This window comes from Canis lupus, chromosome 29 (genome assembly GCF_048164855.1).
Source record: "Canis lupus baileyi chromosome 29, mCanLup2.hap1, whole genome shotgun sequence".
Classification (NCBI taxonomy): domain Eukaryota; kingdom Metazoa; phylum Chordata; class Mammalia; order Carnivora; family Canidae; genus Canis; species Canis lupus.
Window position 1 is genome coordinate 14,170,496 of NC_132866.1, and position 15,768 is coordinate 14,186,263.

Here is a 15,768-nt window from a genome sequence, read left to right on the forward strand (position 1 = left end):
GGAAGAAATAGTATTATGCTTAGCATAATACTATTAAAAATATATTAAAAATAATATTTCCAGGGGTGCCTGGTAGTTCAGTCAGTTGAACATTCATCTCTTGGTTTCAGCTCAGGTGGTGATCTCAGGGTTGTGAGATGGGCTCTCAGAGCCCTAAGTGAGGCTCTGTGCTCAGCATGGAAGCTGCTGGAGATTCTTTCCCCTCCCTCTGCTTCTCCTGCCCTCTTCTCTTTCAAAAATAAATAAATAAGTAAATACATACATACATACAATCTTTAAAAAAAATTATAGCAAAAATACCCACAACAAAAACATGGAGTGTCTGTTTGTGTCCATACTCATAGAACAGAATTGGCAAAATCTGAAAATTCTTAAACTGTTTGACAAGAACTCAGAGGTTCTATTTAACTAATTTCTCTGCTGCTGCAAATATTTCAAAATTTCTACAATAAAAAGTAAATAGCATTTTTCTTTTATTTTTATGTATATTTTTAAATATTTTATTTATTTATTCATGGAAGAAGCAGGCTCCATGCAGGAAGCCTAATGTGGGACTTAATCCGGGGACTCCGGGATCATGCCCTGAGCCAAAGGCAGACAGACGCTCAACCGCTGAGCCACCCAGGCGTCTTCTTTTAATTTTAAAAAGTAAGAGAGCAGGAGGTAGTCAATGACAGTGTTGAATTCTAATGAGGGATGGAACAAATGAGTAAAATCTCTGAATTAACTTAGTGATTGGTGGTCACTGGGAATGTTAGTGAGAGTTGTTCTGTGGTCAGATGGGAGTAGAGGGCAATTTAGCATTGAAAATATTTTTTTTTTACCCAGTGGAAGAGACTTAGACTTCTAAAAATCTAATGCAATGAAATGTTGCATATACAAAAGAAGGAGAATGTTACCAATAGGGCAATGTTCCCAAGAAAGCAGGAGATGGTGACAGCCAATGCATGGGGTGGGCATTGACCTTGGATGGGAACAGGGCTGCTTCCTTACTAGAAAAAGGATGGAATGAATGGATGCAGATGTAGGCAGCTGATAGACTTGATCAAAAAGAGAGGAGATTTGCTCTCTAATGACCTCTGTTCTTTTGTACAAAGTAGAGGGAGAGTTCAGAGTAGGAGACCCCACAAAAAAATCCCACAAAAAAGTACGTAGAATTTCAGGACTGTTGATGGCTGACTTATAGTTACATCAGCCCTCCTGTGATGTGACCTTCTCGGTAGCACTCAACTGTTCAGGTGCTGGCCTAGAGAAAGGGATCATTGGGTGCTCTCAGGTAGAAGTTTTACTTAACAGGATACAAAAAGAAAGAGAGAGAAAAATGGTGTTTAGGCATTTTAGGCATTATTATTGACCTAATTACCATCCAGCTTAAGCTGGGTGTGAAAGGAAATTGGGTTGGTTGGTGGATTTAGAGAAACTAGATGGGTAATGGAAATAGATCAGAAGCCAGGATGTCTGAGAATGTCACTGGGGAGCCTGAAGGGACAGAGTTGTGATCAGAGAATGGGACGCTCATGCCAACAAGTTTGGAGCTGAGCATTTGGGGTGATATGATGACAAGACATCAGCAAATTACTGGCAATGAGGGGTGGAGGAGGCCTAATGGCTCACTCTCACCATAAATGGCAGACCATTCAAGGAGTAGAATTTCCTAACAGTCCTTGCTCCAACATCTGCTGCCTCCAAATACTAAGTTACTATAGTGCAGGGCACTCAGGGAGAAAGGACATCATTTTTTAGTGCTTTCTTAGGGAACAATACACAAGGAAAACAATGTCGTCATTCTAAACTTTCAGAACTCCCTTGCCTAGATACTCCATGCACAATTTTTCATTCCCGCAACATTCTTACAATGCAAAGAAGAAGAAAAAAAAGAACAGATAGTAAGATCTATGGAACAAAAAGTTTGTGTTTTATTAAAATAGGTTTCCAGAAGTTAATTGACTCTCATTTGTCTTTTTCAAGCTTAGAAAGAGCCAGCCAAGAGGCCTCTTGGGCAAGGAGGCAGGCCAGGACTCACAGAGCCTAATGCTGCTTCTTGATCCATAATTCTTCCCGCTGGTGGCCAAGTCCTTTTCCAAAAAATCCAGAAAGGCCGAGCAGAGAACAGTGCAGGGTCAGGACAGTTGCTTGCACAGGAAACTTTCCTGACCCCGGAGGCCTGGGGCTGACTCCACCACCAGGTTGCTGAGAAACTGGGGCTGCCATACTATCACTCAGGAGGACTCAGACCCTCCCACGGGGCTGCTCATGGGACCCCTGCTCCTGGGCGGGCCGAGGCCCAGGGTGGACAGGCCTACCAGACAGCAGACAATCAGCCAGATCATGCCAAAATATGTCCACATCTCCTTTCCTCCTTCCGTTGAGTCTCGTCCTCAAATGAGAAAGAGCCATGCCACTTGGATCTCCGATTTCTGCCCCAACACAAGCTCAAGAACATCCAGGGGCCTCTTCTTGAGGTTCATTTGGCAGCAGGGCACCAAGTAGAATCAAGAAAACTTCTGCAAAGGATCTGTCATCATTTCTTTTCAACAACATTTATAGTGCAGTGTTGTGGGCTAAACACTAAATCCATTAGAAAATAGAACAAATAAAAAGTCATCTTTGATTTGAACTGGATAAGGACAACTGGATTACAAAAAAATTGAAGCAAGGTTTTAAAAAATTGACATACTTAAATATTACAGTACAACTACCGCAAACACAAAGGGATAGTCAAGTGCTTTACAAATGAGACAGTGCCTTTAGGCAAAATGCAAATTTGTAATGGGGCTTTCAAGGCCCAGAGAGGAATAATTCTCTCAAGGCAGGGGTGCTTCTAGAGAAGGGGGCTGATGATCCTCAGGGCCTTTTGCTAACTGTTGGACAGTCACAGATAAGCCCCCCTTCACACATATCTGAAGACCAAGGAGCATCTTGGAAATACGAAAGTACACTCATCGGTTTTCATTATTAATACATAGACATATCAACCCACAGGGTTATCATTACCTACATAGCACGAACGGGAGCCATGATTGGTCTTAGCAGGATTTAACAACATAATAAATATTTTTTAAATCACTTCAGGACAATGATTATGCTACCTGGAGATATTCAATATGTACTTCAAGTACTCAACCAGACAGAGTCCAACTTTTACGCAGTGAATTTATACCATCACGCTTTGGCATCGCCTCCTCTCATTCAGGAAAATTCCAACAAGGCTTTATTTTGTCACCAATATCCAGATTCTAACAGTTACCATACTGTACCCTGTCCTAGGACTCAGTCTGTTTTCAAGGCACTTACAAAGTTTATCAATGAGAAAAACATTCTATATAGAAAACAGTAACAACTGTATTTTTCTATTTCATTCACCAAGGCCAAGTGTGGTTCAGATACCAACTAGAAGGAGATTCTTTCTTTCGCTGCTCCCATTAAACAAATCCATCAAGACTGTATCTGAGATTAGCATGGATTCAGGATCTGGGCAATATTGGGTCCCATAATGTCCTGGCTACAGAAGGTAGATCTGAAAAATTTTAAGGGGAATAAAAAGGATATTAATATGACTCTAGGAAGTAAAAGAGACATGGTTGATCTAGTTTAATGAGTATTATTTTATGAACACTTTTGCAAATATAATGTTGATTTCTTACATAAGTTTTCTTTGTAAGACTTCAAGATGTACAAATTTTTATACTAGTTGCAAATTTCAAATTAAGTTTTAAATACTATTAAAAATTTAGACTCTGTTTGAAAATACAAGAGAAAAAGTACTACTTACTCATATCCGTATTTTCCAGATATATCTGTCACCACTTCTGCTCCCAACTTATTCTGAGAACGTCCAAACAAATGTTCCTTCCAAATGAACTCCATATTTGTAACATTTCCAACATTAACGTCTGCATCAATTAATTTTGTATAAGTCATGCCTGGCTTAAGTGTTCCACTGTAAATAGAGAAAAAAAAAAGATTCATAAGCTCACACTGGGTATTCTTGATGCTGAAGTGAAGCCACATCTGTGTGTACCATGAAAAAGGGAGTTATATCTGCTGGCAGTTGCTTACAAGAGATTTAACCTTTTCGTCCACATCAATCAGCATCTTGGAATAGCAGGGTTCTGAAGCTTGAAAGGAAGGGTGAGGTAAATGGGAAGCCTGACTAGTTGATGTTGTGGAATATCTACAGAGGCATTATCTTGATTGGATCTCCACAATGAAAGGTCTTGGACGTGGCTTTATAGTATCAGAAACCAGATTTTACTGACAACCGGAAATGATCAAACTGTCAACGAGGAGCTAAATTCACAGAAAACTGATCTATCTGTTCACAATGGAGAAATGCTTTCTCTTTATTAACTGAAATGTCCTCCAACTCTCTCCCTGATAACTTCTTTATCTGGATGAAAAGAACTGTGTAACCAAAGTAGTTATCAAAAGATGTTTTGGTGAGCATGGCAATAAAACAGAGAAATGAGGCATAAAGCATCTCTTTTCCAAGGCAAAATTATACCAGATGTGATTTCCCAATTCCTGCTGGTTCCTTCTTCCATTGTTCATTGATTGTCTAGCTCCTCTCACTGGAAGAAAAGCTCCACCAGAACAGGACCTGTGGCTGTATTCCTAGCAATCAGAACAATTCTTGCCACACAGTGGGCATTTAAATGTTTGTTGAGTGAATGAATGAATGTTGCTATTTCTGGGGACTTATTCCATTCCATATAGAATTAATTGCTTTAATTACCAGAAGGCAATTTTCTTTCAGCTTCTTAGCGGTAATCTCCCTATTGCTCCCTGAACTGCCTTCACTCGGTGAACCTATTGTGCAGACCTTCATAACAGTGTCATTAGAAGCCCACATGACTAAAATATAATCCACAGGGAGGGGCCAGACTCTTGACGCCTGACTGAAAAATAGGAATAGAGAGCATGCAGATGCATTTATCTGACTTCATTTGGAGACGAGACATCTCCTGTGAATCGGAAATGCTGACTTATTCCTAAAACAGGATCAGATGGCTATGCACCAGGATGACAAACAGCTTCCTTACATATACGCAAAAGAAATGCAGGGATGTCAAAATATTCTTATACATTTTTAAAAATATTTTATTTATTTATTTGAGAGAGCACATGTGCCAGTGTAAGCACATGGGAGGAGCAGAGGGAAAAAAATCTCCAGCAGACTTCCCACTGAGTGTGGAGCCCCAAGTGGGGCTCCATCTCACGACACTGAAATCGTGACCTGAGCTGAAACCAAGAGTTGGATGCCCAACTGACTGAGCCTGACTCAGGCACCCCAAAATATTCTTACACATTTTTAGGAGGGTGGGAACTGCCTATTTGTTCCCACCTGTCCCAGGTCAGAGGCCTTTCTGCAAGGCTTAAATTGCCTAGCCTTAGGCAATATCCTGTGGGCCTCAGAGCCACAGGTATGGGATCCATCGATTGTTTTGAACTGCTCTCTGAGAACTAGCTTAATGGAGACATGAAGAACATGTGGAAATGAGATATTCTAGGACAGGGAAGGGTATTGGAACAGAGCAACAGCATGAGTGAAGCCGGGAAGAAAGGGAAGGATGAGATCTAGTCAATGCTGGGTCCTGCAATCAGGGTAATCTAGTTGAGCCGAAGCTGAAAAAGCCAGATGGTGGGAGACCAGGCTGGAAAGGCAGCTGGAGCATATGCACGAACCAGGGTCCAGAGGATCACAGACTGAACTGTTAGATCAGGCAGGTGCACTGAGGGAAGGTGAGGTGCACAATTGGCCAGAATGATTAATCAAATGCATCCTTCAGCTGTCAAAATAATCACAGAAATCTCTTGTTTTTCATGCCTTTGCCTACTCTTTGAAGATGATGGAAAGCAAAGAGGCAAAAATCGAATCCATTCATTGGTTTGCAAAAAGGCAGCCTCTAATTGGTGTGCATAACGTTAATTCAGAAATGGATTCAGAATTAAACAATGTAAGTGGAATCTGATACAAAAATGCTAAGGGCGACCAAAGAAAAGAGAAAAGGGGACTTTAGCCAAAGGTACACAGTGAATGTCTCTGCTGAATTATTCCCACCTTTGACTATTCCAACATGTGTCCTATGTGCATGCTATTCAGACAGCTTATTAGAAATCTGGCTGTTTATATAAATGTTTTATTCCATAAGTAATTGGAACCTAAAACAAAATCTGTATAATGTTAATGGACTGGATTAACAATATCTGTTTATTGCCTGCTTGCTTTATTATCTGGATCTATAATTTTATGCCATCATTTTCTAACCTTTCTGTTTGTAGGTGGAGCCATAAAGAAAATAGAGCCTATGATTTCTATTTTATATCTGGAAAACCAGAAGCGAAAAGTCAAATATGTCATGACAGCCTGTGGCATTCTGCTTTGGGAAAAGATGGAGTTGCTGAATGAGCCAGGCTGCCCGAGTGCCCAGCACTGTGCCACCTGCCACTCTCTAGTCTGGCACTGGCCTACCTGGCCATCACGAACTCTTCCATCTTGCCAGCTGTTCCACCTACACGGAGAAATATGCTCCCCTGAGTGACGTTGTTCCCATCAAGTTTGACAGATAATTTGTGCCTCCAACCTGGAAATGCAAGAAAAAAAATAAGAGAGAGAGAGAGAGAGAGAGAGAGAATGAGAGAAAATGAGGAGGTGAAAACATGAGAAAAGCATGACCTCCTGGGCACTTTGATGGGAACAAAACTTTCAGCCTTGAACAAGGTAGTTTGGGTTCACGAAAAAGTACAACTTTATATAGCTTGCATGAATTTGGTTTCAAACTACATTTAAAAATACATATAAATGTATGTTTTCATTTTACAAAAGTAAATAGTGTCATGATAGTCTTTAAAGAAAATTCTTTAATTTTTCGAAGCATTTTTATGACTTTTTAAAGTGGAAGTATGTGTTTTCTTTCTTCTAATACATTTGTATTCTGCAGCACACATACTTTGCACACCCAGGTTTTTATTGGCTCTGGTTTGGCAGCTAATCCAGAATAAATCTAGAAAACCTATCAGGCAAAAGGGCCTGTGCTTTTATAATGAGAGGCAAAGAGAGTTGCCCCTTCCTCTCTCGCTCGCTCTCTCTATGTGCTCAGAGTACCCAGTTAGCACAGGCCTGGGATAGCACAAATCCTAACAGAAGAAATCTCTTGCAAGTGGCCAAGTGTCACTTTGAAAAATCTGGGACAAAACAGATCTTTTACTGTGAATTCTGAAATTGTTGTATGTTTAATAACACATTGAACAAAACCGCAATTCTTCCTAAAATTGTTTGAAAAATGTCTGAAAGGGGAAAAAATCTACCAGAGAGCATTTTCAATTCCTGAGTTAATCATTGCCAGAGTTCTCCTTCCCTCCTCAGCCTACCTCACTGCCCCCCCTCCACTGAAACCCCTCTCCCCAGACTCCCCGTGATGGAATTGGTGCTTCATCCCATGAGCTCTCGGGCTCTATCTCATCTGACTTCTTAGCATATTTGGTGCAGTGTATGCGTCCTTCCCTTCCTCATGTGTCTTTTTTTCATGACTCATTTTACTGCTCTCCACACCTGTTTCCCTTGTCCGTCTGAAGCAGATGGAGACTTTCCTCAGTCTCCTTTGCAGGCTCTCTCTCTCTGCTCCCTTCTCCTTTGATTCACATTTTTTGGGTAATTACATCATCCACCTGCGCAGCCCTGATTGCTGTCTACACACAGGTATACGTCTCACATCTTTATCTGTAGATCACATCAGTAGCCCATATCTCTGACTGCCTTGTGGTAATGCCCATCCCCCATCCCAAGGCATCTCAAAACCTGCTAAGTTAGAAACCAAGCCCATCAACTTCCTCCAAGCCAGCCTTTCTTCCTGTGTTATCAAGTTCAGCGAATGGAACATCAGTCACCTAGCCAGAATCATTCTTGACTTCTCGACTCTCTGCATCCCTCAAATCCATTCACCAGGTTCCATTTTGCTTCTATCAGCCAACCATGTCTGCACTTTCTCCTTGTCTCCTACCTTTCTGTCTAGCTTTATTGAGATGTAAACATTGTGTAGGTGTACATCGTGATATACCTATAACAATATATTGTGAAATGATTAGTACTATAAGGTTAGTTAACATACCCATCACGTTACATGGTGGTGAGGCAACACTTGTCATAACAGGTCATTCTGCCTCCATCTTGTCTCCTTCTAATTCGTGCAGCAACTAGAATGACTTTTTAAGAAACCAGCCTGATAATCTTAAGACCTTTCAGGCTTTCCATGGGCTTACAGATAAAGTCCGAGCTCCCCACATGACACATGATTTCATTATTTGACTTAATTTACTTCTCCTGCCTCATCTCATATTACTCTCTTCCTGGTCTCCACAGTCCTGATAAGGTGTTCTTCTCTCAGATTCAGCTCTCTCTTGCCTCTAGGCACTGATGTGTGCAGTTCCTTCTGTCTGGAATGCTCTCATTTCCTTCTCCTACGGACTCATCTTTCAGGAATCTACTTAGAAATCACCTTCCCTCAGAAAGCTCCATTGACTTGTGGCAGTCCCTCCTTTGCATGTCTCCTAGCAGAACATTTATGACCTGGGATTGAAACTCCCCACTAGTCTAAACTCACTGTCTTGCTCCTCACTGCATCCTCAGAGTCTGGCCCAATGCCCCATCATTTAGTAGACACTCAGTAAAAACTGTTGAATTTTTAAAGATAAGTACCTTAAAGCATTACAATAAAATAGAGCTACAATACTTACGGGCAAACGGGGAAAGAGTCCCTGTGTTTAAAAAATAATATGATCTATTAGGTTGCATATTTTTGAGGTGAAATCTATCAGCAAAATGACCCATTGTTGGGCAACCTTCTTTGGGACAATGGAAGCAATTTCCCTGATAAAGAAAATAGGAGGTAGTTAGAAACGTAATTAGAAATGTTGATCTTCGATAAACTCTTTACATTATTAAACTACAATAAAGCTTTGAAATTTAAATAAAGCATATGCATTTAAAAATGACTAAGTTGCCCGACTGTTAAAAAAATAAAAATAAAAACAACCGAGAGGGGAAAAATAGCCTCTTAGAAAAATGAGTAAATGCTATGAATAGATAATCCACAGAAGAGGAAAGTCAAATAGTCGATAACTATGTAAAAAGATGCTCAATATTACTAGTTGACAGGAATGTGCTAATTAAAACAACATACAATTTTATACTCAGCAGATTTGCAAAAATAAAAACAATCTGCAACATCAAGTAGTGGTGAAGACATGTGTAGGATTCTCATTTGCTCCTGATGGGAATGTAAATAGACAGACATTGCAGACAGCAATTTGGTAATGTCTAATAAAGACAGAAGTGTGGGGCCCCTGGGTGGCTCAGTCGGGTATGTGTCTGACTCCTGATTTCAGCTCAGGTCATGAACTAGGGGTCATGGGATCAAGCTCTGTGTCAAGCTCTACTTGTCCTTCTCCCCTCTGCTCCTTTCCCTGCTTGCACTCTCTCTCTTTCTAAGTGAATAAAATCTTTAAAAAAAAAAAAAAAAGACAGAAATGCACATAAGCTTTGACAATTTCACTTGTATTACATGACATAAACAAACTTCTGCACAAGCACACTAGCAGACATACAGAAGTGTTTACTGCAGAACTGTTTTTAATAACAAAAACTGCAAACAACCAAAATGCTTATTGGTAGAGAAATGAATAAATACATTGTGACTGATGCCTATAAAATAAATACATTAGATTTACATATATCAATGTAGATCTCAAATTTATAAAATTGAACAACAACAAAAAAGCAAATTCAGAAAGATACAGTATAATACTATTTATCTGATACATTTAGGATTCATTTCAAACCCTGCCTCGGGGGAGGGTGTGAAGGGAATGAAAGGTAGTTCAGTTTGAACTGTATATTTTAAAATCTAAAGCGACACTAACAAAATGTTAACTTTAAAAAATATGGGTAGCTGTGTTTGAATATTTGTTATTTTAGGTTTTGAACAGATTCATAAACCATGAACATTTAGGCTAGGATTATAGTAAAAATATCCCATGTAAAACTCTATTTTTAACAAAGAAAAAATTTGTAATAATAATAAAAGGGCTCATATTTATTAAATGCTTACCACATGCCAAGCATTTTTAAGCACTTTACGTGCATTTAACTAATTAATCCTCACAAGCTCGTTATTATTGCAGTGCTTTTAGCCTCCCTATCTAACAGATGAGGAAACCAAATGTGGAACAGTTAAACAATTTGTCCAATGATGGGTGTCTAGTAAGTGAGGGGACACGGATGTGAATTGGACAGTCTGGTTCTAGAATTCCTACTTCATTTTATTTTATTTTATTTTATTTTATTTTATTTTATTTTATTTTATTCTGTTCTATTTATTTCATTTCACTTCCTTTTTATGGCTGTTTGGGTAGAAGCACAATAGAACACGTCAAGGAAATTGATGCAATGTTCTCTAGATTGTAGCCAGACTTAGCATCCACGTGGCACAGGAGCCTAAGCTTCTCCCATTTCGCAAATTGTGCCCCATTATCTCTGAATATACTGTGATTCTGAGGGCCTCTCCTACCTGCTTTCAGTGTAAGTGCCAAGATCCTCTTTAGCCACACAGAGCAGCATCTGGGGCTGGAAGGAGGAAGAGGCGTAGAAGGCGGTTATTGGGGAAGTGCTAGTGTTTGGCTGCCAAGCTTCCTGAGCATGGCAGGTCACCAGGCCATGCTGTGAGTAAGAACAACTGGCTCCAGAGATGGAGAAGTTGGCCTGAGGGCATCGAGTCACCTTGCTGTGTAAGAGGGGGGAAATGCTTATTCTTGTCCCAACCCTGCACTTATTCACAAAGTGCTATTACTTACAATACACTTGAGCTGGAGACCCCACATTTTTCTACCCTCATAAAACAGGGAATTAGGTCTGTAAAGCATAAGAAGGAAAATCTTTCCACTTCCCACTACAAAATAGATTTTCTTTCTCCTTTTCATAGTGATAACCAAATGAAAAATACATTTAGCTCAGATCTGGCACCGCGTGCTTTATGACTCAAGCAAAATCAGATTTGGTATTTTATCCTTTATTGATCTGTGTGGAACTCCTGTGAGCTATCCATGCCTTAGTTCTGCTCTGTATAAATAATTAAATTTTAATAAAATAATTTTCATGTTCCAAGTAAATAGTAATATGTTTGGTTGTAGCTATTGATTGGTTCAGGCTTCTTGGGGCATCTTTGAAGATGACATTTAAAATATATACACAGAAAAATGTTTGCTCTGGACTTATGCCTGTTACACAGTAGCATCTAATTACTGCATAACAAATGGCCTCAAAAGCAAAATTGGATATAATCTTCAAAAGAGCTGAAACAACCAGAATACAAATAGTTGGTTTAGTTATTTAAACCCTTCAGCAATCCAGCTACAGTTCAGTACTCTGCACAGAGGAAGAATCTATTATTTCCCAAAATGGCAGATGCATTTTTTTTTTTTTTTTTTGCCACATACTCAAAGCACTAGTTTTTAGTTGGCTGATCATGGTCCAAAAAATTACTTATTAATTAAATTCCACTGCAAAATACTTTACTTACCACTTTAAACGATTTGTAGGATCTACAAGGATAAGCAATAAATGCATCAGGATTAAGAATGCTCTCAGTATAAAAGCGATGACTTCGGGCATGGTTGCACTCAAAGAAAGAAACCACCTCTGTGAAAACAATTTCCAATAATTGATTGATACCAATAAACCTATTAACCAATAACTAATAGTATGAACCATTTCTCAGATAAGTGACTTTAAAAAACCTAGGAGGTCTAGATAGCCAGGTCTTGTGTGTAGACTTGGACACCACACAACGTTTATCACTATCACATATCATTTTCTTTGCACCAAATAATTCTTTGTGTGAATCTCAAGGGACATTCAAACAGGGTAAATAAACAAATGCAAAGCAAATGACTCTGTTCTGATACTAATATCTTCAACACTTCCTGGATCTTTGACTTAGGGCTTTAAAGCACTTAGAGCTTTTTCAGTATCTTGTGCATACAGCATTTCTACCTTAGACCAATTAGTTCTCTGTCTCCCTGTTTCTGCAGGAAGACTGAACTCCCTCCTATTTGATCACAAAACAGCAACATTAACCAATGCACACTTTCAACTGAGCTTCAAGGTGTGACAAGTGAGAGGTATTATAAACAATGCTAAAGATAAGATAGTTTTGTCATTGTCAGGCATGCTATTTTTGCCACTAATAGTTTGGCTTATTGCAATAATAAATAAGATAGATCTAAATACATTTTTGCATTCTGAAGTTATCATAGTATTCTAGTCATTTATGCTATTTATCTCGTATAGCAACATCTTTGATGTCTGCCATAGAATATTCTTTCAATGCCCTACACAGCTCATTTGATTTTTGAGAAACTAGATTTTGTTTTAGTATGTGTGGTAGATCATTATACTATCAGAGTGACCTCTAATGAATCACTGTTTTTAAGTTCTTATCCCTTGGCAATAACAGATTATCTTTCCTCCCTTCAAGAGCCGGGAGCCTTTTTTTTTTTTCCCCACTCCCCTACCCAAGTCTGGATTATAAACTAGGCCTGTGACTTGCTTTGGCCAACAGAACATGGAGGAATTGACTTTGGGCAAGTTTAGGTCCTCAGAGTCTTAAAAGACTTTCTAGCATCCACTCTTGCTTTCTTAGAATCCAGCTTGTCTGGTTAAGAAATCCTGTTTAACTGGCTGGGAAGAAAGGCCCTGAAGGATAACAGGCCACTTCACAAGGAGAACCAAGACCACAGACGTGGAACACCATGCTGAACCCTCTCACCCAGCTTAGTCTGGCGCAGCTCCCAACTGGATGCCATCACATGACTCACATTTCACAACAAAGTCTCTGCAGAACTCTGATTGCATCTTGAACCTCAGAACAATGGGCAATACCATTGTTCTTGTAAGCCATGATGGTTTGTCATCCATTAGATAACTTAGACAGGGTAACTTCAGAAAGCAGAGATCAATAATTGGCATCATCTTTTTTTTTTTTTTTTTAAATGAGGACATCTCTTACATCAGGTCTCTTTATATTCAGATTTATATTCACAATTAATTGTAATGTAGACAAGATGGTTCATTAGCATATAGGGAAATATAAATTTTAAAGTAAATGATTTCTTAGTAATAAATATAATGTAAAATAGAATATCTTAATGTCTTCAAACTCATCTAAATCATAAAATGAATGATACATACACTTTAAATAGAGTTGTAGGAAGTTTTATGTCTTAAAATGATAGTTTACGATCAATGTATTTTACTTGAATTAATTCTTTAAGAATTTCAAACATTCTGTGTATGTACATAGTTATATAAAGAAATTTATGATCTATATTTTATCCTAATAGAAAGGATTTTAAGTCATAACATAGAAAGTAAGAAGAGAAATAAGTTTTATAATAGGTCTTATTGGAATGAATTTTGTTCATCTCTTCTAGGTGGAATTGGCTTTCTCATTTTGAGTATCTGTAATTTACCAGTTATTGTTTCTTTTCTTCAATAGGCATCACAAACAGATACTTCTAATCACATTTACTTTACAGAACAGATATTAAAACTTTGCAATTTGTCTCTAGAGGAGAGGAAATTCCAGCTACTCTCAATGTCATTATCTGTGTATCTTCTCACTACAGCAGCCAATTGGAAGATCCAATAATTACACCGTCAAGATATTCTGACCATGTGGAATCAGATGGTGAGATATTTAGGGTCATCCATTTATTACCATATCATCATACATTATATTATTATGTATTTATGTATTATGTATTATATGTTTCACTATTTACATCATGATGATATGTAGATCCAGAGAATAATGAAATTCCCAAATAATAACTTTTGGTGTCTTATTACCAGGGCTCTATAGATAGTATTGTCATTGGAAACTATTATAAAGGGTTAAATACTGTTTGTTTAATTTGTGATTAATGTGTGATCCATAGTGATTCTGTTAAAAAGTAAGTCAAACCGTATCTCTCTTCTGCTCCAAATCCTCCCATGTCTCCCATCTCACTTGAGTAAAAGCTGAAATCTTTACTGTGGTCCATAAAGCCCTGTATTATCTCCCTCTGCCTCTTCTCTAACTGCATGCCTACTACTCTCTCCTTTAAATTCACTCCAGCCACAGTAGGCTCCTCACTGCCATGAACTTCCCAGGTAGGCTCCTGTCCCAGGCCCTTTACACTGGCTGCCCCCAACCACTGGCCTGGAATGCCTTTTTCCCAGGTAGCCACGTGGCTAATTCCTTAAGGTCATCTTCTCAGTAGGAACTCCCTGGCCACCCTATCAAAAATCTCCTTTCATCACTCAACCCCCATTATCACCAACACTTCATATTTCACTCTATGCTTTGTTTTCTTACTGTATTATTGTTTTTCCAGCAAATTAGAATATTAACTCCATTATGGAGGGTTTTTTGTTGTTGTTGTTTTTTGTTTTTTGTTTTTTTGTTTTTCTAGTAGACAATGATTTTATTGCTTGAGTACATAGCCAAATTTATGCGACCAGGGCAGAGGCTGTGGATGACTCATATTTCCAATTGGGGGGGAGGACTTGTTTGGTCTTATAATATCGAGCCAATTGGTGAATATGGCTCTCAATCAGAATCAGTCGGAATTTGGCATCCTTATTCTTTCTGTTCCTCTCAAGATGCTTTCAAACAGCAACAGCTTTCTTAATCAAATGGTACAGATCCTCAGGGAGATCAGGTGCAAGTCCCTTGGACTTAAGAATTCTCAAGATTTTATTGCCTGTCACAAAACGTACTTGTGCAACACCATGGGAGTCTCTCAGGATCACACCAATCTGCGAGGGAGTCAGACCCTTCTTGGCCAGTATGGAGGGTTTTTTTTTTTTTTTTTTTTGTCTTTTGTATTCATTCCTACATCTACTGTTCCCAGAATAATGCCTGGCACATAGTAGGCACTCAATACATCTTGCAGAATGAATGAACATATCCTCCAAACCCTCCTTGTTTATATTGAGTGACTACAATATGCTAGATATTCGGATAGGCTCTGGGGATACGAAGATAACTAAGACACAGACCCTGATCTTGCAGAGCTCACAACTGGTGGGAGCTTTCTACATGTGACTGTGTTTTGCACTACCATATATTTTTATATTATATTATGTGCAAAAGAGTATGGATCCTGTCCAAGGCAGGAGCTAAGTGAATGTTATAGTAGCCAGCTTTATATTTTAGGAAGCATTTACCTTCCTTGTAAGCACTGAAATCAAAGCTAAATAAAGGTGTAATTAAGTCTTCACATCCTGGCATGTGCTTCCCTCCGTTAGGGTAAAAGTCAAGGTGACCACAAGCATTAATAGTTCCAGCACCTGAAATAGACAAAAACAGGATAAATGCTTCTAAAATTCTTTTCCATGCTTCAGTGTAGTTTCCGTTTGTATTAAAAACTTACCAAACTCAAAGAGCAATCGAACTGCATTTGTATGAATAACATCAACAAAGTTGGCATCTGAGGGGTCCAGCCTAACTTCATTTGGAGTATTATGGAAATATGGCCCGGCTGGGTCCAATCCTGGGAAAAAGCATAAACGCCCATTAAACCAAGACATGTTCTATACAAGAACACATTCATAGTGTGGTTATTTTGGAAGATAGATGGTGAGGGCAAGGTATTCTTTCCTTTATGATTTATATAGGTCCAACACCACCCAAGACAAATTACAGACACATAAATTGAGTACATACATGC

At 38.8% G+C, this 15,768-nt stretch overlaps 1 protein-coding gene across 1 annotated transcript in view; it reads right to left on the bottom strand.

Annotated features, from left to right (window-relative positions):
• Window positions 1-1,894: 1,894 nt before the first annotated feature.
• PNLIPRP3 (pancreatic lipase related protein 3) overlaps window positions 1,895-15,768 on the bottom strand; it is a 28,408-nt gene continuing 14,534 nt past the window's right edge. Inside the window, exons 6-12 of the mRNA XM_072804750.1 lie at window positions 15,472-15,591; window positions 15,266-15,388; window positions 11,574-11,692; window positions 8,734-8,866; window positions 6,473-6,584; window positions 3,773-3,940; window positions 1,895-3,517 (exon numbers count right to left, since the gene is read on the bottom strand). Coding sequence (XP_072660851.1) covers window positions 3,454-3,517; window positions 3,773-3,940; window positions 6,473-6,584; window positions 8,734-8,866; window positions 11,574-11,692; window positions 15,266-15,388; window positions 15,472-15,591 — 839 coding nt within the window. The 3' untranslated portion in view covers window positions 1,895-3,453. The remainder of the gene's footprint in view (window positions 3,518-3,772; window positions 3,941-6,472; window positions 6,585-8,733; window positions 8,867-11,573; window positions 11,693-15,265; window positions 15,389-15,471; window positions 15,592-15,768) is intronic.